General features: G+C 39.9%; 1 protein-coding gene across 17 annotated transcripts in view; it reads left to right on the forward strand.

Moving 5' to 3' along the window:
* LOC137105264 (calcium-activated potassium channel subunit alpha-1a) overlaps positions 1-24,566 on the forward strand; it is an 81,803-nt gene that overhangs the window by 53,006 nt on the left and 4,231 nt on the right. For 4 of the 17 annotated variants that reach the window (XM_067487205.1, XM_067487195.1, XM_067487196.1 and 1 more), the window contains 21 exons: positions 73-178; positions 294-376; positions 528-597; positions 734-889; positions 1,088-1,197; positions 1,812-1,880; positions 2,344-2,430; positions 3,037-3,113; positions 4,806-4,979; positions 7,417-7,449; positions 10,463-10,556; positions 15,144-15,267; positions 15,646-15,870; positions 16,460-16,652; positions 17,512-17,625; positions 17,857-17,949; positions 18,908-19,038; positions 19,787-19,981; positions 20,961-21,079; positions 21,176-21,397; positions 24,303-24,331. In XM_067487205.1, coding sequence (XP_067343306.1) covers positions 73-178; positions 294-376; positions 528-597; positions 734-889; positions 1,088-1,197; positions 1,812-1,880; positions 2,344-2,430; positions 3,037-3,113; positions 4,806-4,979; positions 7,417-7,449; positions 10,463-10,556; positions 15,144-15,267; positions 15,646-15,870; positions 16,460-16,652; positions 17,512-17,625; positions 17,857-17,949; positions 18,908-19,038; positions 19,787-19,981; positions 20,961-21,079; positions 21,176-21,397; positions 24,303-24,331 — 2,504 coding nt within the window. Of the gene's footprint in view, positions 1-72; positions 179-293; positions 377-527; positions 598-733; positions 890-1,087; positions 1,198-1,811; positions 1,881-2,343; positions 2,431-3,036; positions 3,114-4,805; positions 4,980-7,416; positions 7,450-10,462; positions 10,557-15,143; positions 15,268-15,645; positions 15,871-16,459; positions 16,653-17,511; positions 17,626-17,856; positions 17,950-18,907; positions 19,039-19,786; positions 19,982-20,960; positions 21,080-21,175; positions 21,398-23,832; positions 23,861-24,302; positions 24,332-24,566 lie in introns of all 17 variants that reach the window. The other 13 variants (XM_067487209.1, XM_067487208.1, XM_067487201.1 and 10 more) reach the window with 12 other exon arrangements.

Consider the following 24,566-nt stretch of genomic DNA (forward strand, 5'->3'; position numbering starts at 1 on the left):
TCTATAAAACAGCGTTTCTCCTCAGAGTTAAGTGTCTTTATTTTTTTATTTATTTATTTTTTTTGCCCTCAGTATTTCCCCTAATCTTGAGCTGGAAGCCTTGTTCAAGCGGCACTTCACCCAGGTGGAGTTTTACCAAGGGTCTGTCCTAAACCCACATGACCTGGCCCGAGTCAAGGCAAGTTTGTGGCCCTGAGGAAAATCGTCCCGTTTGTCTGTGTGTGTCTTTAATCAATAAACTGTTGTTTACTGTCAGATATTGACGGGTTCGATTGTGTGTGTTTATTTCCCAGATCGAATCAGCTGATGCCTGTTTAATCTTAGCCAACAAATACTGCGCTGACCCTGATGCTGAGGATGCATCCAACATCATGAGGTAATAAACTCGGTTTGGTTTTACTGTGTGGCAAGCTAAATTTGTTTACTGCATTTTTGTACATGAAAATGCTTTTTCATAGTTTTTGTCAGTATGTTCATATAACTGAGAGGTAAAGTTTTGTGCTCTGATTTTGTTTTTGCCATATCAGGGTCATATCTATCAAGAACTACCACCCAAAGATCAGAATAATCACTCAAATGTTGCAGTACCACAATAAGGTTGGTATATTCTCTATTCAGTCAGATGTTTGGCCTTAGTTTCATCCCAAATCATTTCTGTTTGTCAGACTCTACAGTTCATTCTTTTGACTACATAGTACTCGAGATCTGTAAAGCAACCATGCTTTGCCTTTAGGCCCACCTTCTGAACATCCCGAGCTGGAACTGGAAGGAGGGAGATGATGCCATTTGCCTTGCGGAGCTGAAGCTCGGCTTCATTGCCCAGAGCTGCCTGGCTCAGGGTCTGTCCACCATGCTGGCCAACCTCTTCTCCATGAGGTCCTTCATCAAGGTAGCCACACTAAAATGTATCCATCTGTGCTCACTGGATGAAGCTCAACAGTGAAGTTAGCCATAAACATGTCTGAGTAGATAATAACAGTCATCTCAGATGAGGTATATAGTTTGGGGTAAACTTGCATTACTTCTCTTTTTCTGTAATGGTACAAGCATATCTGTCTTTTGTGCCCCCATATATAATCTGTTGTAGATTGAAGAGGACACGTGGCAGAAGTATTACCTTGAGGGAGTGGCTAATGAGATGTATACAGAGTACCTGTCGAGTGCCTTTGTGGGGTTGTCCTTCCCTGTAATATGCGAGTAAGTGAACATTGGCTTTTTTTTATATTGAAATTTGTTGTTTAAAGTCTTCTTTCTTTTTTTCCTGGAAGCATGTGAAGACTTTCTGGCAATGTAGCAATTTTGAAATTGAAATTTTATTTGAAATGACGAGTCACTTGAAGAGTGTAAAGATTTGCAAACATCAGTGTGGATGAACTAATGTTTTTACCTTTAAGAGAGCAGTGCTGCTTGCAAAAATCATGTTCATTTTTCAATACTTGATCTCTATGTGGGAATATACAGTAATATGGTTATTTACGTTACTGAATGATAAAATCATTTTGAGTTTTTAAAAGGAAACAACAAGTAACCATTTCAACTCTATGGCTTCAAATCTTCTCAGGCTTTCCTCAGTCTTTGTCTCATACTCTGTTCATAAATCCTTGATTTACTGAATTTAAGTATTTAAACTTAAAATTTGTTAGTTGAAGATTTGGATGACCTTAGGTGATTAAGTGTACATAACATAAGAAAAATGGAGGAAGAAATGACTGGGAAATGAAAAAGGAAAGCTCTAAAAAGGTAAAAGATTATTTTCAGAAAACTAAAGAATTTTCCTTGAAGTCTAATTATAGTGTCACTTTCTTTTGCAGGCTGTGCTATGTGAAGCTAAAGCTACTACTGATAGCAATAGAGTATAAGTCTGATCAAAGAGAATGCAGGTAAGTAGATGAGCTCACAGTATATTGTTTATTAAATTCATCAATAAGAATCAGGTGTGTTTGCTGTCGACGTTTGCTTTTGGTGATGTGATCACTTTAAATCTGCTCCCATGGCTGCAAATACAAGAAACATTCAAGATATGCTAAATTAGTCATTGGTTTTGTTCACAGACATCAGAGGGATGTATGATAACATCAAACTAAAGGGGAAAGTGGCAGTTGGCTTCTTCAGGGACAGCTGAAGCTTTATTTCAGTGGATTCTCTAATGCTCTGATGCTCATTTTACTCCATTTCAAGTGTCACTGCTATGTGCTTACATCAGTTTTAAAAACAGAGGCTATCCTGCCAAATGAGTTGTGAAAACTAATCCAGGCAGAATGTCCCACTGCCAATAATTGGTGCACACTGTCGCACATTCTGTGGCTTTTCACACTGATATCTTTGGTTTATAAATCTCCACAGCACCCTAATAAACCCTGGAAACCACGTTAAAATGCAGGAGGGGACCCTGGGCTTCTTCATTGCCAGCGATGCCAAAGAAGTGAAGAGGTAAAACATGGAATCTGAGATTAAATGGGGTCCGAACATTAAGACTTTACTCTCATAGAGGCTCAGTCAGGTTGTCTTTCTTTTACATTAGCCAGTTTTATTGTATTTAATCTTTACCTGACTGGGTAAAACACTGAGGCTGGAAGACTTAAACATCTCTTATTTAAGGGAGACCTGTTCAGGGTGGCAGCATTTAAAGTTTCAGACAGGACAACACAACATTCACAGCAGCGGCACAGGTGGTAAAGGCTTAAATAAGTTAAGTACAGAGAATACTACAAAACATTTGTCATGAATAAAACAAAATAGTTTTACAGTATCTACTGTATTTTAATTTTCAATAATAACTGTAAAGTAAAATGTTCAACATAATCAACAATGTTCAACATAATCAACAATGATCAACATAACAAGAGATTTTAAATCTAGAAGAATATACAAGTATAATTTACAGTAGCAATTATATGCAGATAAAGTACAAGAATATAAAATGTAATGTTATTTACAGTATGTACAGCACATACTGTAAGTAACTGTACTTCATTACATTCAGCTACTTGAAGTGATGAAGGTGTCTAACACGAGCTTCTTGTTACTCCTCCACAGGGCGCTGTACTACTGTAAAGCATGTCATGACGACATTACTGACCCTAAACGAATAAAGAAATGTGGATGCAAGAAAAGTAAGTGACAATATGTAAACACATTAAGTTTATTAAGCTCTTTAGTGAAAGAGCATTAGTAAAGTGGTGATGTGATGATGTATTTGCATGACCTACATTTGTCCAAACCACTTAGTTTCTGCATTAATATTCATTTCATTATATCTTATAACTTGTGCATGAAGGACGTGAGATTTTGTTTTTCCACAGCCAAAGCTAACAGGTGCAAAGAACCCACCAAAAAAAACTACATGTTTGAGCCTCTGAATGACAACAATACCTGCTTCCATTAAAGGGACAGTTCACCCAAATCAGAAAATAGAACTTTCCAGTGGTATCTTCACATGCAAGAACTGTAATCATATGTGTTGAGATTCTGCCAGTTTTAATGAATGGTATCATAAGACAAAGAAATTAATATTCATATATAATCATTTATATCACGTACAGTCTCAAAGTATGTGATTCTTGCCTTTTATATATAACCAGAAGTAGGTAATGTATCTCAAACCACCCATGAATTCAGTCTAAATGTGTATTTTGTTGGTTTGTGTGTAAGTTTGTTGTGTTTCCTTTAGTTTAATACTGCATGTGCTGTTATAGTGTATTGATAACATTCAGAGAGAACATATGTTGGTAAATGTTAAAAATGTGCAACTCGATTGTTCTTTTACCGAATTGACAACAGTTTGTCTCGTTATAACCGTTAGATCTAATCTTAACATTTGATGTATTCTCTTCCTGCTGCTTGGGAACTTGAAATACTTTTCTAAAATTTCACATTATAGTGATATATTGTGAGTAATTTGGATTGAATTTCCCTTCCAAAAACACAGCCTGCTAGCCCTGACTGAATCGACCCGTTGGAATGAAATGTAAATGTTGCATGTAGAGTAGTTGATGCTGCCTGGATCCTGTTGTCATGTGCATGTTTCTGTAAATACAAATCATCAAAATAAGCAGACCCAGAGACACCAAAGCATATACAGTTTAGCATGCAATACCTACAGTACAATGCTAAAATTGTACAATGGTAAAACTATTGCAACATTCATGCCAGCTTTATGTAGCAATACCCCACATCACCACCAGATGTCCCCACAGTCCTGTGACAAACGTCCCTGCAAAAAGAGCACAGCTAGACTTTACCAGGATGAGGAATGAGAAACATTTGTCATTTCTTTGATTGATCAAGAGAAAAAAATAATGTGACACATACAACAGAACAATGCAATTGTGAATTATTTCCCGTTTACTTTGACCTCTTCGAGTTTCCCAGAATAAAAAAAATGAGAGACAGAGTCACTATACACAGCACATGCTCAATACATGTAGTGGACATGAGATTGTAGGGTCATGTTGAGGTTCAAAACAGGTGAAGTTAAAAGGGAAGTCAAAAGGGAAGTTAAGGACATGTCCTTCCCTCCACCCTAACTTCATGACTTGGGTCATGAAGTTTTTACCCCAAAACTTCATGACCTTAGGACCTGATTTTATTTACCCCCACTAGTCTGAAATATGACACAAACTGAAAGAAACACCCCCCAAAAGTCTTAGTGTGATATCTGAAGGATGTCAAGACAGAGTTTATCTTGTGCACCCCAGCAGCAGCCTTCCTCTGTGCCCTGTCTTGCCTTTGTCCCCTCTTCCTCTAGAATGATCCTCAACATTAACCTGCTCTTCCTCTCCTCTCGTCTGAACCCATGACTGTAGCCAAGAAGTCCGCCTACAAGAAAATGAGACTGGCATGTTGTTTTGATTGCGGCCGCTCACAGCGGGACTGTTCTTGCATGCCAGTTAATGTGCATTCTAACGTGGACTCCCCTCAACGTGACATCCCACTCTCTGCTGTCTCTGTTAATGATTGCTCAGCCACTTTACGTGCCTGTAAGTTGTCACCATGACATGTGCTCTTCAGTATCTGTAACATGCGCTGTGTTAACTGTGCCCTGTGTCTTTAGCTTGTGTGCCGTTAAACTCAAGCAGCTGTGTCGTTACTGTCATAGATATATAGATGTTGCTTGAGTATTTTAGCTTTCTGATTTTAAATCAGCTGTTGTGACGCATGTTTGTGCACTGTTTTGCTGGTTTTCTGTCAAAATGTGAATTCAAATTGACCGTTATATGAAATTAGATTGGTGGTTGATTGATTCAACAGTTTTGCGGTGTGAAAGAAATAATGTGCCTTCTCCTCCAGTGGCTTCACAAACACATTTACAAGATATTAAGCCATGAAACATCTGTAGCTGTATAGCTGTGCAGAATCAAACATGAGAATTCAGGCAGAGATTTTTCCTCCATTTCTTTAACTGTTGTTTTGATGGGAGTGCAGAAATACTATAATGATGTCACTGGAGAGTGTAATTTCATCTTTTCAAGAATAACCCCAAATAAGATCCATTTAATTTAAATGTTTCACCACTGTACCCTCCAGAAATGGGTGAACAGGATAGGATTTGAGATATTTGTGTGTGTGCAAAGCCAGCAATAATTAAGGCAGTCTTGAGAGCACCTGAGGGGATTTTTCTGGGGATAGCTGTACATATTGAGGTTAATGTGCTGGTGTTATTAAATTAAGATCAAACGAGCACTGGGGGTAAAATCTCCAAAACATATCAGTACACAAACCAGTGTCCCATTCATTGCCAGCAGAGGAGCTCGGGGTTGGAGTTTTACTTTAAAGGAGTGTTTAGTAATACAGTATATTGGCTGAATTGTGCAACACGATGAACAGAAGAGGAATAGAAGACAATAGAAGAATGCAGGATTTTAGGAAATTGACCTTATCTGAATGGAGCTGCATATCAATTCTTAATTCAAGTGGGATTCCCCTTAAAAGCCAGAGGGGATGTTTTACTGTAGTGACGTATTGCAGAAGGCATGAAGAATGTGTCTGAGTTTGCAGAGCATTGATACTATTTGCTGGAAAACATTGTCGACTGTCACACAGTTTTAGTGACTGTCTCGTGATCAAAGACCATTCATTCTGCGTATAGCTGAACATGTCTGGGTGTTTGCACCCCTCAACATGCCTTCCAGGGCTGTGTGCCGCGAGCATCGCCTGGCTAGCTAAGCTCAAGCAGAGCTCCAGAGTTGTTGTCAACACAGTGCTGGAGACATACTGTGCGACGCCTTATACGGCCTGACATGGAAATTATGTTTGCATTTTCATTTTTGGAGTGCTACCGGTTGTCATGAAACTCAGCCTGACAGTTCCTAACCACCAGGCAGCCGAGTGCCCCCGCCCCTCTCCTCCTCTCTCGTTGTGGGACAGATGCTAGCCTGTTAGTCCTGTGACTCTGCTCGCGCCCCCGATTGCAGGCGACAGATGCCAGGACCAGCAAGGTCTCTGTTTGAACATTGCTGTCACTGTCCTGCCTTAAGCTCAATGCATGACCTTTATTGTAAGCAAGGCCTTTAAATAAGGCACTAATGAGCATGTGTGGGACTCGTTGCTCCAAAAAGTGAGTCACAGAAAGTTCCATGCATCCGTGCAGGTTTTATCAGGCAGTGCGGAAGAATAGGAGAGGAGCTTTTGGCAACAAAAAGGAAAATAAAGACTATACGCATACAGTATGATTATATAAATTAAGTCATAAGTATTCTGCACTAATGTTACCAATCTACCCAGTGAACATTGGTGATTTTCACTTCAAAAGGCTTCCAATTACTGCAAACCCAAGCTAAAAGTGGTTTACGTTTTTAGACATTGAGATTAAACAGCATTTTTATAACTATTGCTCAATGTGTCCTGTAGAAATACCAGTTTCATAGAAATCATTTTGCAACTTTTAGTCAACCAACAGAATGTGTAGTTATTTTTAAAAATCAATTTTTCCTTTTTCTGGCATCCCAATTCAATGATTTGCCATATTTATTTACCATTTGTCATTATTTATTTATCATCGTGTAGTAGTACTTCCATTACTTTTGTTGAGCAGCTGATAAAAACACACAAAAGATGTATTTAAATACATCAATTAATAGCCTTTAGAAAATTGTAAATAACAATTTTCAATAAAGGTCAAGTAATAATTCAGTTAGTATATGAATTATTCATTTGCTGCGGCCAAATCAATGCTTATATCAGCGCCTCAGCTGTGACGTCCTACACTGACACCGATCCACTGATTTTAAATTACTGACAGTCGTATTCTTAACTGACGTGTGTTTTGCTTCTCACTGCTTTGTCCATATTGTCTTGTAGGCACGTGCCTTAAAGAGAAATCTCTCAGCCTTCAGTTTCCAATTGTCATTTATAATTTACTTTCATTACCACCTGTTCTCCCCTGTAACCTCTCATCTGTCTCTGCGTTTTTCTCAGCTAAAAATAGCTATAATGGATATATCAAATCAAGTAAGTTTTTTTATTTCCAGTTTCTTTACCTTATGTCATTTGTTTCTAACCCTTTCACTTGCGCATTTTCAGCTGGCGCTAATTGAACCATCTGACCTGGTGTATTTCACTGTTTTCTGCTCATTGCTCTGTCCACTCGGCCATCATCCACCATTATACTTTACACGCAAAACATTAGGAAATTGTTTAAGGGGTTTGAGTTGGGCATTTTTTGCAGCTAGATGGTGCTGCTGTCTCACTGTGAGAGGGAATGATGGATTAAAAGGTTGATTCCTTTAATTTTAGAGAACAGACAGGAGACATCAAAAGTGTAAAATCTACTGTTTTTCAGGAGTGTGAACCTTATGAGCTGTCCACTTCAACAGGGTCTGCGATGGGCAGTAAATCTGCCACAGTGTGTTGTTTGGGAAAAGCGTTGTGCTGGTTTGACGTGGGGCAGATGAACAGTGGAAGTCTGGAGCAGGGAGGATAATCTGCTAGACAGCTGACTGTTGAAATAATCATCTTTATTCTCCAGTTTTAGCTCCCAGTCATTTTTTATCGAGGTGGAAGACTTGCCTCTGCCTCTTTTGTCAATTTATTTATTTTTACCAGCTGTTTACCTCCATCGACACACCAGAGGAACTTTAAACTTTCACATTTCAGATAGTCAAGTGGCTACTGAAAACACTCCTCCCTCATCAGGCTGCTATCAGCATCTACTGGTTGTTAATTCGCAGTGTCACAGCCTTGTTCTTATGGTATAACAATCACCGGAACACCTGAAAGCATGTTTATTAATTAATGTTTATCATAAATATCAAAGTAAATGTCAAATCCAGCATTTCATTGGTGGTTATACCAAGTGGTTAAGTGGTGTTTAATAAAAATGAGTTTTTTAATTATTCAGCTATTAGCATTCTTATGCCAGAAAGAATTACCCCCCAAAATGAATGATTGTGCTTTAATTATGATAAGAGTCACAAGATGTTTTATTAACACACACACTGCAGGTTTTATTGAAGTCGGTTTGAATCAAATCCTATCTCATAATTACCTTGAAGAATTGAAAGGTCAGCCTGCATCACAAAGCAAGCATTTTCTAGCTTACCCCCTGCGGTAATGTATGTAGACGTTCAGATTGTTAGTTAAATCCACCCGTGTTATGAAATATCTCTGACATTTTTGTCTCCTCCAAAAGCAGTAGAGGGTTTTCCAAATGGATGGAGGCAGAAATATCAGAGAAATATTTTAAAAACCAAAGCTATCACCATGGCATTGGCGAAGAACAACAGATGTTTTTGTGATTTGAGTGTTGACAAATGCTCCTTTTTAAAAACTCTAAGCCAACAATCCTTTAACATGCATCGTACAGGTGCTGATTTGGGCTCGTCTTTATTTAGCAGTAAACAACGCCCCCCTAATCCACGCTTCAGTTTATCGATACAAGTCAGCTCAACTGACCCACAACTCAGCAAGGGAGGTCTGTAGGGGGCCCCGTAGTGGAGTCGCTGCTGTGTCGGTCCCATTGGTGAACAACCGCAAGGGAAGCCTGCTGCCCTCTGCTCTGAGACTGAGCTTCACGGGCTCCAGGGACCTGAGCCAGGTGGGCTGGCTACCAGGGGTGGCAGAAGAGGCCAGCCGGCTCCAGCGGGCACGTAGTCTGCCTGTGAAATACAGATACCATCCCAGTCACTCCAGTAACGCCACACTCAGTCAAAGGCACTGTAAGGGTCACCTCCCCCTCCCCCCTGGTGTGTTTGGCAGGCCTGTATTCAACAACAGCACAACCAGAGCATGTGCCTGCCAGGCTGGAGTGGTTGCATGTGTAGCATTCCTTACTAATGACCCAGTGTGTGCAGCTGTCAGCTGTGAAACATTAAATATTGAACAGGCCGAGCAAGATGTGAAGGGCCAGTGTGTTGGAGCGTCCCTCTCCACTGAAAGCCCCCTGTACTTCAACCATTTCCATTATGGTGTCACACTTAGACATGCTAGCAGTGCTTGAAACCCTGTGTTCATCTGCAAAGAAGCATGGTTTTTAAAACTTTATTAATTTTAATGAAAGCTCTTTGAGTTTCTTTGTTTGCAAAAAAAATCCTGTTGACAGTTTAAACCATCATGTAAAGATACTCAAGTGTATTTTCCAGGACTTGTAACAAGCTATTCCCACTATTAACAATGGCAATCAGGAGGGAACACTTCTTGCAGCCTGTATTTATTTTTACCAACAACTGCCACAGAGTAGAGGTGTGATATTAGCTTGTGAAAATATTTGCCTGATTACAAGTTTTACCTTTGAGTAAAGTAATTTGTTCACTATGAGGAGCTCAGTGCAATTTTGCGTAGTGAGTCCAAGAGGCATCTCAGCTGTACATAAATCATCTGGCAAAAGGGCCAAGCTCATTATATGAGCCAAAGGCATCACTCCTAAGCTGAGGAGAGACCAGCAACCCAGAAAAGATTCAGTACTGGCACAAATACAGGCTTATTTGTTGTGTTAGGTTCTTGATAAGTTATTACCTTAATAAAAGGAGATTTTGAGTGATTAGTATGGCCAAGAGAAAGGTTATCGCAATCTAGAACTAAGAAACTTTGTACGAACAAGGCGTTAAAATATAGTAAATGAAGTAATCCTAATTCCCTTTGAGGTATTTGTGGTACTACATTAGCTGAGTCATAAAGCTGTTGACGGGTGGATTATGGATTAGTGTGGTGAATAAAAACCTCATAATAAGACTTTAGCAACTGACATGATGGTTGACGATCGCACTTAATGCATGTTTGCATTTTCATACACAACCATGTGCTAATGCATCCTGTCATTAACATATGAACACTGCACTGTTTGCCCCTTGTCCACTCCATCATGTTCACCCAACCTCACTTTCCGCTGTGTTTTTGTAACCGTACCGTCTCTTTGAATTCACTGACTTCAGACTGTGCTGTGTTTTTCTTTTGCTGTTTACTGATTTGTGGATTTTTGAGCGAATGCTGATAATTTCCCACCTCACACTGTTGCGTTTTGTTGCAGTTGAAGAGAACCAGCAGTCTGCACTGTCGCCCAAAAAAAAGCAACGTAATGGAGGCATGAGGAGCTCACCGAACTCCTCACCCAAGATAATGAGGTAGGACAGTAAAGGCATTGCTGCTTTGTCTCAACATACAAGCACGGACGATTTTAGCTTATCCACGCATTTATGTTCCTTATTCAACTGTGGAGGTGTCCCACTACAGACATGCCTCTGTCAATTGTTTTTAAATGGCTAAATTTAAACATTAATTGAGTTTTTTTTTTTTTCGGTTCAGTATACACTCTCCATTTTAGGTCCATTTTTGTCTCCATCTGAGAGAAGTGTCCTGTAAAAATATATGGCTGTTTAGCAGCTCAATGCTCTACTTTGTTTACTAGCCAGCCTCTACCTTTGCCTGCTGGTTGAATCAGTCAAAGTGGCATAAACTGTGAAAATAGCTGCCTGCTGTGGTTGCAAGATGTGGATCACATCAGTGACAAGTGAGCCAAAACAGTAATGTCTCAGGGCATAAAACCAAATAAACAAGGTGAAAGATGCTAAAATGTTCCATGGAGCTGAGTGGTAATCCACTCAGATTACAAATTCAGGTTTCTGATTCTGAACTCAGTTTCTAGCACTGGTTGTTAAAGTGGAGGCCGCCACTGGTCTGCAGCTCAGTATAAGAAGAACTTTAAGAACATTTTCTGTTTTCCTGGTTTCATGCCAGACTTACAGAAGGGCTCTATGCAACAAGGTTTCGTGTAACACCCACAAACTACAGCTCTTAAGCAGGTCTAGCAATAATGACAGCATCAGGCAGTCAGAGAGGCTTTAAAGGATGGATAGCCCAAGGCTATTCATCTATTGTTAGATCCCTCTGAGCTCTTTTCAGCACATAAGGCCACAGATGATATGTATCATCACAATGAAAGGCGAATTCAAATGCTACCTTGCTTTTATCTTGTCCCATAAAATTAAACCAGTGCTCATTGATTTTGACTGGCGATAACACCATTATTCAACAAGAGGCCATTACAGGCATGATAACAGTAATCATCGTTGTCATTGAGTACCATGTAATAAGGAAGGCAGGCAACAAGGACGTCCTGCAACTTGATGTATACCAAGTGGAACTGAACAGACAAGATTTAATTAAAACTGATAATGTAGCTACTATTAGTAAAAAAAATAAGAAACTGAATACAGAAATGTCTACATTGTTTAATACTCTGAGATGCAAGACAGATCAATAATATGTCATAGTTAAAACTTTTGCATAGAGCTAGATCTAAAAGTGTTCCTATGAGAATGTAGACTCTTTTCTTTCAGTCAGTGGCCTCCTGTTTATTCAGGTTTGTCCTTGTTTGAATTGGTTCATAGCTGTGTCAAAGCCAAACTGCTCCAGGTGATTTCCAAACTCTCGGGTAACAAAACCAGCCTTTTCGAACATTATAGCCATCAGTCCACCAAACCAATCCATCTACTTTTTATGCTAATACTTTGTACGATACAGGTGGATGTGCTATTTCATCCAGAGTGTCTGCTGCCTATACACTGGAGAAGGCTTTGCTACCGTAGCCTAAGGGATACTTCTTGCAACAAGCAGGGGGAAAAACATCTAGGTTTACACTGTATCAAATGTGTTTTTGCAGGACCTAGGGCCTCAAGGCCATTATAAATAAGTAATGATCAACAGTTAGGCTGTGGGTTTTGAAGAGCAAGCCTTTGTCAGTTTGCATGATGGGCAGGATTTTCAAAGACTTTTCCTGCCCTCACTGTGTTACAGTAAGCCAGTCAAGTGATGCTGAAATAGAAAATCTACCTAATAGGCATGACTAGCATCTACTTTACGTCTCTCTCAGCCGTCATTACCCTCCTCTAGAAGACACCTGGCCTTATGTTTTGCAGTCATGACGTGTGAAGTCTTGTCAAATGTGTCATCTTAAGACTTAAGTAGTGAATTATGGTGCTGATCATTTTAAATGTTCAGAAGTGCGCTCACAGAAATTACTCTCACACTCACACCTCTGCTCTGTGTAATGACGTGAAACGCACAAAAGAAGGAAGTGATCAGCTGTGGAAGCAGAACTGTCTCCTCTTTCCAGTATCAACAAACTAACACATCCTGTCTGCAACTTAGCAATAACGACCTCACTGAAATTAACACCATTTCCACAGGCTCCTTGATGGGTCATAAGACACATCTAATTGTGGGATGTCACAATGCGTTTGGTCACACAGACCAAGTCATGACATACATGTCATGTCTGCTACAGCACTGCTGAGGCAATTGGCAGTGCAGGATAGTGACAGGCAGTCATGGCTGACAGTGAGCGATAGCTATCCTGGCAGAGCTCTGCCTCACCAGTCATCTCCACAAGGACAAACTGAAGTGACAGCGGCTCCACTGAGTGAGTGGTGAAACAATCGACTTCTGATGAAATATTTAGCTGAGGTGTAAAACTACTCAATGCTTTCACTCTTATTAAAACTTGTATTTCAGACTTAAGCAGATGAGTACAACAAGAGTTGTGGAAGATTATTGTCATGGTCAAACTTAATTAATAGCTCAGTTGATTTACAAGAAACGAATCGCCAACCTCATTTATACACCTTCAACCACATAATTTAATTTTTGTACACCGTGTCCTTTTAAAATTAAAATAGCTTTTGACAGATTAGTGTCTGAGAGGTAGAAAGTGGCAGAAAAGACATGTACTGTTCCAGTTACTCCTATTCTTGAAAGGACATCCAGGTCTTGCCTAGGGGTATACAAACCCAGAGGCGGGCTTATTTGGCTTCAGTCTCTTGGAACCAAAGGGATGGTAGTTTCAGCTGACACTTTCATGCATACTTAATGTGTTACTTAAGGTAGCATTCTTTTTAAGTCCTCACGTGGATTCAAGAAGATGCTCCTCTTATGGGGAGAAGACTTGGAAGTGTTTAAAAGGTTTTGGACAGAGACAGAAATGTGCGTCTATGTTTTCGGAAGATAACATCTTAACTTTGATCTGACAATTGATTAAGAGCAAAGGAGTTAAAACTATAGCCAGTCGTGTTTGACTGCATTCGCTGATTGAGGCATATTGATATTTAATTGAGCTGATATTTAATTCTCTTTTTGTTAGTGTGGATTTCTTTCCACAGCAAAAAGACAAGCAAGTGGGTAAATAGGTAACCTTATAAATCTGGCCTATAGCTAGAAATGTGTGTGTTTTTGTGCAGTCTCTGTGTGTTAACCCTGTTATAGGCTAGGGGACCTGTTCAGCAAATTCTGCCTCTCCCATAATGCATGCTGGGACATACCGCAGTCCCTGAACAGTGATAGACAGATTAGAAAATGGTACAGTAGATGGGAACTGCTTTAAATTGATTACAACCAAACTGCAAAAAGTACAACACTATAAAATAGCATGGGGCTTGAGAGGGAGGAGTTGTGCATATAGGAGGCATTGAAACTCTTGGTTAATGTTTGTGGTAGCATAAGCATCTTAATTGTTAATATATGTCAAGGAACTTTGTCAAACGAAGGCATCAGTCTGAGCTGTAATAGTGAGGTTCAACCACAGGTACTGATGTCTGAAGATTACTTTAGTGGTCAGTGTTCAATAAGATGAAACTCACCCCTGTGCTCAGTGAAATTAGTTCATGTAGTTCTGATGCTCTGTTTAAACATTAATACCTTTCACTTTGGAAAGCAAATATGATTGGGCAAATTGCTGAAATATTTAAAGTCTGGTCTGTTAAAGCTTTTACCACGCAGCACACTACGTCAAAAGCTGTATGCAGTAAGGGGGCGTAATTGCATCTCCGTGCTCATGCCAGTCAACGCAGTGTGTTGCTGCCATCTCTTTCTGCCTGGCTGCCGCTGCTGATGCCACTCTGCTCGATGACATGGCAGTTTTGTTGGCACATCTGCAGATGGCCTCTGACAGGAATGAGCAAAGAGCGGAGAAAAAGGAAGGAAGCAAGTTTTTTTGGTTGTTTTTTTAGTTTGTGTAATTTGTTTTGAGATCCCCAAATAATCTGATTGTTTGTTCATGTTCAATGTTTTGGACAATTTAAGTATTACATTCATTCTTTAAAATTGGTTTATTAATCTCAATTATGGTGTAGCATTTTATTTGCACCTTTATTAGCCAAATATGTGTCTTATTTGTAAACCTGAACTGTATAGCTATATACAGAGCTATACAAGTCACCTTGTACTTTTGTCTAAAGGGCGTAATCACTGGTTCTGAACTTGCTTCTTTTGGTTCTAGTTTGGGTAGTACATCTAACTAAATGCTATAAAACAACTTCCCTATTAAAATATCTCTTCTTCTAGCTGAAAAACGCCTCCAGATGACATCACTTGGAGGAACCGTCAGTTCAGATTACCTCATCTCATATACTATGAAGTTTGTAATCACAGGAAACCTGGTTTTCCAAAACTCCACCAGATGCAATCAGAAGCAGAGAAAGACAGAGGGAAGTTTAAAAGCATTAATATAGGTTTACACCCTGAACTAAAGCCATAGAAAGCAAGTTGAAAACTGGTAATGTTGGCCTTTATTTAAGTCCTCCTCGTTTCTGTGAAATATATTCTTGGCTTAATCTTGTTATAATTCATTTTTTTTTTAATTATTATATATTAAGCTCAGTTTACGGTTTGAGTGTCTGATCTTTTATTCCCCCTCTCTCGTCTCTTTGTTTGATTAGACATGACCCGCTCTTCATCCCGGGGAACGAGCAGATTGAGAGCATGGACGAGAACGTAAAAAAATATGACTCCACAGGGATGTTTCACTGGTGCCCGTCCAAAGACATCGAGAAGGTCATCTTGGTGGGTTCTGCTCCTTTACTCCGCACACATCATTTGTCCCTGACACTCCTCCCTGGTGACAGATGTGACATGTCACAAAGCACCATCAGAGGTTGACATAGCACTTAAACACTCTGAAATGAGGTGTTTGACATGTCATTTGCTACAGTGTATGGGGCCCTGTCCATAGTACTTATCCTGTATGAACACTAAAGGCAATTTTTTAATATACTTTCCTTGTCTCTTGCAATTATGAACTGTATATATCGTATGAGGAGAACAGGCACCTGAAATAGGAGAGAACACTAATATTTGCATAAGGAGCTAATTTATGCCACAATCCTATTAAACATATTTATGTTATCCTACATTTCTTTTTTTTTTTCTTCCACCTTTCAGACACGGAGTGAGGCAGCCATGACTGTTCTGAGTGGTCATGTGGTTGTATGCATATTTGGAGATGTGAAATCGGCGTTGATTGGTCTCCGAAACTTTGTCATGCCTCTGAGAGCGAGCAACTTTCACTACCACGAGCTGAAACATATCGTGTTTGTTGGTTCGCTTGAGTATCTGAAGCGGGAGTGGGAGACTCTTCATAATTTTCCGAAAGTCACCATTCTGCCAGTGAGTAAAAATCACTCATTTCAAAGTTATCTGCAGTAACACGACAAAAAAACCTGTCAATCCTAAACATTTGAACCTGCTAATACAATTTCTAGAACATGTTATGTGATTGAGATTATTTAAATTTACATTAAGTGAAAACATTTGTGGTGTTGTTGTTCACACTGAACACATAATGGAACATTCATTGGCAAAGTATCAGTTTCTGGAAACTATATTGTAGAAACCATATTTGTTCTTTTTATGTTAAGGTTTAGGGGACTGAAAGTAATTCATTCATACTAAGACCGTAGTCTAGGTTAATATCAAATACATCTTACTTAAATGTTTGTATAGCCTAAACCAAAAGATAGCAGTGCACTGCTCCAGCAGAAGTTTACTCTTTCTACATTAGAAAATGTGTGGTCACTGTAATGGGATAACAATTGCTCTAAAAAAATATTAGGTAGAGCCAAAAAGTATTTTGGATTTTTATATTTATTTGTAGCAGACAGGGTTGGAATAACTCAGTTTGAGAATTACATTTTCAATGTACCTCCTGTATCACATAGGTGAAGTAACAAAAATTCTCCTTCAATTCTGCTCAAAGGGCACGCCATTGAGTCGGGCAGATCTGAGGGCTGTCAACGTCAACCTCTGCGACATGTGTGTCATTCTGTCAGCCAATCAGAACAATATTGATGATGCATCACTGCAGGACAAAGAATGCATCTTGGCGTCACTCAACATCAAATCCATGCTGTTTGACGACAGCATCGGGGTCTTGCAGGCTAATTCCCAAGGTAAGGCGTGCCCTATCATAGTTCACTGCACTGCCTGGAAGGGACAGGGCCATGGCACAGAGAATATCCCTCACTCGGTGCTGCCTGGCTGACCTGGTGTCACTGTGTTTGACAGTAAACCCTACTGACTATTCCTCAGGTTACTGTAACAACTGGTTTCTTCACAAACCTAATTGGTGGCAACAAGAACAACACTGGCACTAAAACATTACACATTTCCATTTTTCAATATGTGGGACTCCTTTGGAAAATAATCTAATATGCCTAACCTATGAAACTTACATGTAAGAATGACCACTAGTAAAGGCTTAAGATTGGCGTCATTAATGCTCGTTCGTTTGAATTAACACGAATATTTCTAGAAACCTTTTGACCCGAGGAAAAAAACCTTGCCAATTTCATTATTCTTCTAATACTTGGATGACCTCGTTTTTTGTTTAGTCAGCAGAATGTGATGGATGTCAAAACATAGCTTATGTATAATGGATACAACATAACTGATTTATTGTGCTTACTTGTCAGTCTGAGGGAAGCAAGGAATGTCAAGTCAATTTGAATTCAGTCTTACATCACTTATTTTCTATTACATGGCCCCTTACTGTACATGCTTTTGTGTGTCTGTGTGTCCATATACACACAATCTTAAGGAAACAGAATGAGCAGTATGACACATCTATTATATATATAGACTAATATTGGACCATGTTAAGAACATAGTAACATCACACTCAGCATGTTTATGCTTTACCGGCAGCCAAGAATGGCTGGAAATGCCCCAGAGTTTGTTCTGGTGATAGAGCCTCCACAGCCTCAGTAGCAAGCAGCATTTACATAAGACATGTGTTGTGTTTTTATCTAGGCTTCACACCACCAGGGATGGATAGATCTTCTCCTGAAAACAGCCCGGTCCATGGATTAGTACGGCAGACTTCTGTCACAACTGGAGCAAATATTCCCATCATAACAGAACTAGGTATGTTTGCTGCTGTGTTTTTATGAGATGACTGATATGCTAACTCTACTGCTGCATGTAATTTTTCAGTTAAGTAGCTGTAAACAGACCTGAAAACACAATCTCTGCAATTAGAGCCAGTCAACACTTGATTAACTATATACTAAGGTGGAGTATTTTTTTTTTTTTCTTCATGCTTGTTGTCCCTTGCTGACATGCTCCAGTAACTGTTTTTCCTCAACACTTGTCTAGCACCATTAGCAAAGCCAGGCAAAAAGCTGCCTGTGATTTCATTCAGTCAGGATAAAAGCAGTGGGACCAGCATACAAATTATAACTGAGCTGGGTAAGAAGTGCCTCTGTCCTGCACCACAGTGCTGTAACTGCTGCTGCCTCCATATCAGCTTTCTTTTGATTTCTCTCACTGTACAAGAGGCTCAGTCCATTCCCATGGCATCACTTTGAGCACATTTTACCCTTGGTTCTAGTTGAAATTGCCTGTCTTGTTTTTGCCCCTTATCTCAAAGCAAAATTTTTCCCTTTTATTTTTCTAAGAATTACAAGGCCTTTGATCCCTCAGAAGTCCTTGTGGCTGTTTTCATAGCATCTTCTGTCGGATCACATTCTCTGGCGAGTGCCCTCCTTTCATCTCAGCCCTGTCGATATGACTGACATTTATTTCTGTCCTCACAGAAGTAGCAGTTCTCCAACTAAATTTTACATCATTACTTTCTTCCAGCTACTGCATGTGTTTTTGTGTTCAGCCACATCTTCAAAGAAGGTTCTGGGGCAATGAGATACTTTCATTTGTTTTGACATGGAAGTATAAGTAATTGGAAGTTCTGTCTTGGATTTACAAGACAAACAATGGCATTTTGGTGTTACTGATATTGACCTCAGGAGGACTTTGAATTAAAGCTTTGACAATATGCATGGTGTCATGAGTGTGCATGAATAGCATAGATATGGAATGTGGCAGAGGCAAGTGGTCCACATGGCCGACCACAAATGCCAGACAACCATTTTGTCCGAGTTCAGATTTAATAAATGAAGGAGAATTTGCAGAGCCAAACACAGATTTCTGGTACAGTCCATATCTGCAGCTACGGATTGTTGTGCACAGCCACCACACTTTTGTGCCTCTCTTCTTCACGTGAACCAAGTGTTTGCCTGATGTACTGCTTAATCACACAAACCTTGCTTATCAAAATCATGAACTCCATGGGGTTTTGTTTGAGTGTGAAGCAAACATCCAAGTGCAGCTTAAAAATGACAAACAAAATGTACCTGTTTAACCCCTGCAGTGAACGATTCCAACGTCCAGTTCCTGGACCAGGACGATGACGATGACCCAGACACAGAGTTATACCTCACTCAACCTTTTGCCTGTGGGACAGCCTTCGCAGTCAGTGTGCTGGATTCCTTAATGAGTGCTGTAAGTCAGGATTGATTTAGCTTACAGACAAAAGTGTAGATATAAAGAACTTTTCAATGATTTATAGTATCTGTCAGCAATCTCAAGTACGCAAAGAAATGTTATGTTTTGATATGAAGACTGATAGCGGAATAACTCCGGCCCTCCAAAAAACATAGGCACTTTCTGCTCCTGTTAAAACAATGGATGACAAGACTGGAACTTGTACTAGGTATGATGGCTTCATTTGTCTGCCTTTCAGTTTGAGTGAGGTTAGAACAAAGCTGCCTTCAAGTGCACTCCATTGCAGACAAAGGTAATGCTACCTAATGGACAGCCCTCATCCATCATCTTAGTCAATAGTGGTGTCAGCATCCAAGGGAGATGTCACTGTGCTGTGCAAGCAGGGCGAGACAAGAGACTGCAGTGCAAAGGAAAGGGCAGACATGGCTTTGTTAAAGTAACTAACTATTATTTTAAATAAGTTTAGAGTTAAAATGTTCACATAATTATCATCTGCATTATAGCTGTAAGAAACGCCTGGAAGAGCTTACATGGGTTCTTTGTATGTGTCTCTGTTGGGACTGAGTGTAAGCTGCAGTAATTGGATTCTCCTGTCTTTTCACTCACTGTGCAGAGGAATGTGACGTGGCAGAGCAGGGTTAGATAGCACCGTTCGACCTGTCTGGCACTTTGAGAAGATTCACTTGTGACTTTGGTGTTGTTTGCTTAAGGATTCACCCCCCCCACTTTAACTTCATTCCTTCAGACATACTTCAATGATAATATCCTCACCTTGATCCGGACGCTCGTAACAGGCGGGGCGACGCCAGAGCTGGAGGGGCTACTAGCAGAGGAGAATGCGCTACGGGGCGGTTACAGCACGCCGCAAACATTGGCGAACAGGGACAGGTGTCGAGTGGCACAGCTGGCCTTGTACGACGGACCCTTTGCAGACCTCGGGGTAAGTGACTGGTCTTGTCACCCAGGGGTTAGGCACATCTCTGTCGGCCCATGTTCTGAGAGCTGACTTTAATGAAAGGATTCAGACCGTGAGATATTGAAGACATCAAAACTACAGGATAAGACACAACTAATGTATAGAGAAAGCAAGAAACCATTTGTAATCCTCAAAGTAGCCACTGTTTTTTGGGATGTCAACTTTACATAGTCTTGGCAAAAATCTTTGAGTGTTAATTGTTGCAGTTTAAAGGTGAGTCTTGTCTAAACGTGATCCTGTAGATGGAGTTTTCTTGCTTCAATGTGCCAGTTTAGTGTGTACAGTAAACAGCAGTACTCGACCACTGCAGTATTCCATATGTTGGCAAGAACAGCTAAAGTTAACAGAAGGAAACATACATTATTGCTTCAACTCATGAAGGTCAGTCAAGCCAGAACATTGGAAATGCAGCAGTAATGCTATAATGACACTGGCTAATGAGACCCTTAGAAAGAAGACCCAGAATTAGTTGGTTTGCTGCTGCGCTGCTAATGTGCTGCTCGTGTTATCCATTCTCCTTAGACATTGTTTAATCCAAGCCAGCACTGTCACACATGAGCTGAGTTAATAGGACAAAGATACAATACATTTTATTCAAGACCTGTCCTTTGTATCAATATTTAAAAATAGAATAACTTAAAGGATTCATGTGCAACATTACAAAATAAATAAAAAACACACTTACCAGTTTACACTCAGACAGAAGAGGGTTTTATCAAACTAGATTGTGCATCACAGCCAACAATTAAAGAGGTCACTCTGTCTGTCTCTGGGTAAGATCAGCACTGTCAAGACTGGCTCCTGCAGGTCAATTGCAGGAATCTGTGTGACAAAGCTTCACACAGATTTGCTTTGCCTGACAGATATTTCATTAATCATGCCAATGCTAGAGATGTAATTAAAGAAAAGCAATGCTACCATGTGTTTTGTCACTGTCTTGCAGGATGGTGGTTGTTACGGTGATTTGTTTTGTAAAGCCCTTAAAACATACAACATGCTGTGCTTTGGCATCTATCGCTTACGAGATGCACATCTAAACCCACAAAGCCAGTGTACCAAACGGTGAGTATCGAGCTTCACAACTGGGACGCACAAACAAAAAACACTTGTACCAACAGTACAATTAGAACTGGTCTTCTTGTTCTCTCTCTCCTCTAGGTATGTCATAACCAATCCACCATATGCATTTGAGTTGGTTCCCTCAGACCTGATATTCTGCCTGATGCAGTTTGACCACAACGCTGGCCAGTCTCGAACCAGCCTTTCCCACTCTTCCCATTCGTCCCATTCCTCCAGTAAAAAGAGCTCCTCTGTCCACTCTCTCCCAGCCACCAACCGCACCAACCGCACCAAAAGCAGAGACTCACGAGACAAACAAAAGTATGTGCCCCTCTAATGCTCTCTGACAGTCTATGTTTGTGGTCTGTGCGTTTGCAGGGTCTGGACTGACTGTAACATGTATGGTTGTTGAGGTTTATGTGTTTGGATGTGTGAGTTTTATGTCTTAGTTTTCATTTGTTTTCGGGTCATCCAGTGGTGTAGGGATTAGTAACATCCACTAAAGGGCTTCTGACTGTCTTGGGCAGCCCACTCACTTATGTTTCTTTCCATCCATTGCTGTGCAAATTTTTTAATTTTTGTACATTTCTATGCCAAGAATTATATTAAACCTTTACCAGGATTGTAAATACTTTAATTCAGTACCTGGATAATTGTTTTTAAATTGCCATTTTGTCATAATTCCAATCTTTTTTAATTTCCTTATCCACTAAGAGATGCATTTGAATGTTAGAAACCAATCCAAAAGAATAAATATCTTGTTTATAGTAAACTTTGAACCAATTGGGGATAATGACAAAAGAAATATGTCATTATAGAGCTAAGGAAAACGATAGCAGTTTTCAGTTAAACTTGCTTTGTGGTTCGCCCACTTCCCCTAATGTGCTATTGTCATCATTTACATTTAACTGCAGATCTTTTACCTGTGCCCTTACCTTCACATGCATGACATTTTTTCAGTTTCAAATGATGTTACATTTCTTTAAAGAAGTAGCTTGAAAGCAAGGAAAGTATTTTCTTGTACTCTAATTTTTTGGCCAACATCAGAGTATGTGCCCTTTGGTTTTACTCACTGTATTTTTGTTATGTTGGATCTTGTTTTGGTTAAAGTGAAGCTGAACCTCACTGTACTTGAATTGCACTTTAAATGGTACATCTGTCATATCTATGAAATACTGAACATCGTATCCTCTTGATGCCTTTCAAAGTCCAATGTTATACTTCTACATAAATGTTATTTTCCACCATGAAGTATTAATTACATATTTGCAAATAGAACATGTCACAGATAATAAAGTTACACCATCATTACAGTTATATTGTCTGTACATGTGAGTGCCACATCTAAATGTTAGTTTTTGTTCAAATCCTGGCCACTTACAATATCATTACTTTTACTTGGTGGATTAAGAAAAGTTACATTTTACCTGAGACTGGATAGTAAGCAACTGCACATATTTACAATCAATTTTAGACTCTGCCATAGTGTGCTAAAGGTCAAGAGGTCAGTTGCGCATCATCTGCAAAAAGGCAGAGCTCGAGTCAATAACTGCAGTTCTCAGCTGCATGTGTAGAGTCTTTCCACGACAACAACAAACAGAACCTCTGGCATGTCATGTCCTTGGCAGAGCCTAGTGCAAAATATACATTTAAATTACTGCCAAGTATAAGATACAGCTGTCATTCCAGTTATACAAGCACTATGTCCCTCGTAGCAAAAGTCACTTCATTGCTAGTTTACACACGAGACACAAAAAGTCAACAACAATAAACCGGCCTCACATCCATACAGGAAGCCGGGTAACACACCTTCAGGTTCCCTTATTCTTTAAGGGGAACCATCCTCCATTGGTCACTGCACTCTCTGGTCTCAGTCGTGTTTGTGTAGCAGCCTACCAATGCCCATCTTCTGGATCCTCCCTGAACCAACAAAGCATAAAAAGTCTCCTTCAACATCCACCAATGCCAACACCCCTAGGCCACAACTTTAAGGTGTCATTTCAGTGATGGGGGGCTTAAAACATAGTGTCTTTTCCTGGTTAGAGGGGAAAAAGCTTTAGTCACACAGTGTGGCAGTCGCCTCATAACACGTGAGCCCTGCTCCTCTATTCACCCAATAAGTTCAAACAGCTTCAAATCCAAACCCAGTCTTTTGACAAAGGTGTTAATGAATATGATTACAAATGAATACTTAAACACATTACGTTACAGTGTAGTGCTGTCCAAAACAGTCCCGATAACCAGGTTTAATATAATGTCACGCCAGATTCCCCTGACAGAACCCTTTGCTGCATCCAAACCAGATTCCAAGACAGATGGAAAAATTCCATGTTTGTGTTTGTCATACATAGGTCTGTATAACAGTCTAAGCTCTTTGCAGAATGCAGACAAATCGAGGTAACGTGCTCACTTTCAGAGAGACCACTCCAACACAGCAGGGCTCAATCAGAGGTTTATATGTATCTACAAACCCACCTGGTGTCTCTTGCCCTGGGCCAGTCTAGAAAAGGAGGTAAAGCCAACTGCTATGCCGCAGCATTTTGATCAGCACAGAAGCAGGAGAGATTTCAATGGCCATAACTCGAGACAGTGCTGTAGGTTTTTCCCCACAGCACAACACATCTACATTCTTATGTTCACAAATGGTGCTGCTAAGCATTCTTCAAATATTTTCTAGTATATGGTTTTATGGGAAAATATTAACAGTTCTCATTTTTTCATTCAAAAATGAATGTGCAAATGTTGCATCTTATCAGCTGCTGAATGAACACTACAGTTGCAATGGTTAGTAAATTGTGCCAATTTTACATTTTACCATATAACATTATTGATGCACATGAAGTTGCCGAGCCTTTTTGTTTCAAGCTGATCGAGTACATTTTACAACACATGGTGTGTTAGCTGCATGCTGCTCATTTGGGTTATGAAATATAATTCCAATTGTTTTGGCAGCGAGCATGGACATGGTATGGCTGCTTGACATATGGCTTGATGCATAATAATGGCTCTTAGAATTTCTGACATAAGCCATGTTCTGTGTTTTTTTTTTTTTTTTTTGAGCTATTAACTGGATGTTGAGCTCCTGTTTAACCTACTCCATATGTAATCAGAGCATCTGCTGTTTTTAATGCCCCTCATCATCTTGCTGTGCAATTTCTGTTATTAATGGTCACATTAGTACTTCCCATTTAGCTTACATTTAGTGTACTACTTTCTTTTTTCAAAGTGCAACAAGGATGAATAGAGTGGGCCAAGGTATGGAAGTGAATGACTATGCATGATGTTAGTAATGCATTGAACACGGTCCTGTCCTTGCTGACATTTTGCTCCCTGAATGAAAGCGGAGTAGTTCGGTGTATCCAAATGCCTGCATCAGGAGCGCATGGTTATGACCTATGCAGTACAGCTCACTCTAGGTTTGTAGAATGTTTGGTTGCCACTGAATGGTTTGATGCTACTTCATTTTATTCTGTATCAAGAGGAGTTTGAT

The sequence above is a fragment of the Channa argus genome, chromosome 20 (genome assembly GCF_033026475.1).
Source record: "Channa argus isolate prfri chromosome 20, Channa argus male v1.0, whole genome shotgun sequence".
Lineage (NCBI taxonomy): Eukaryota > Metazoa > Chordata > Actinopteri > Anabantiformes > Channidae > Channa > Channa argus.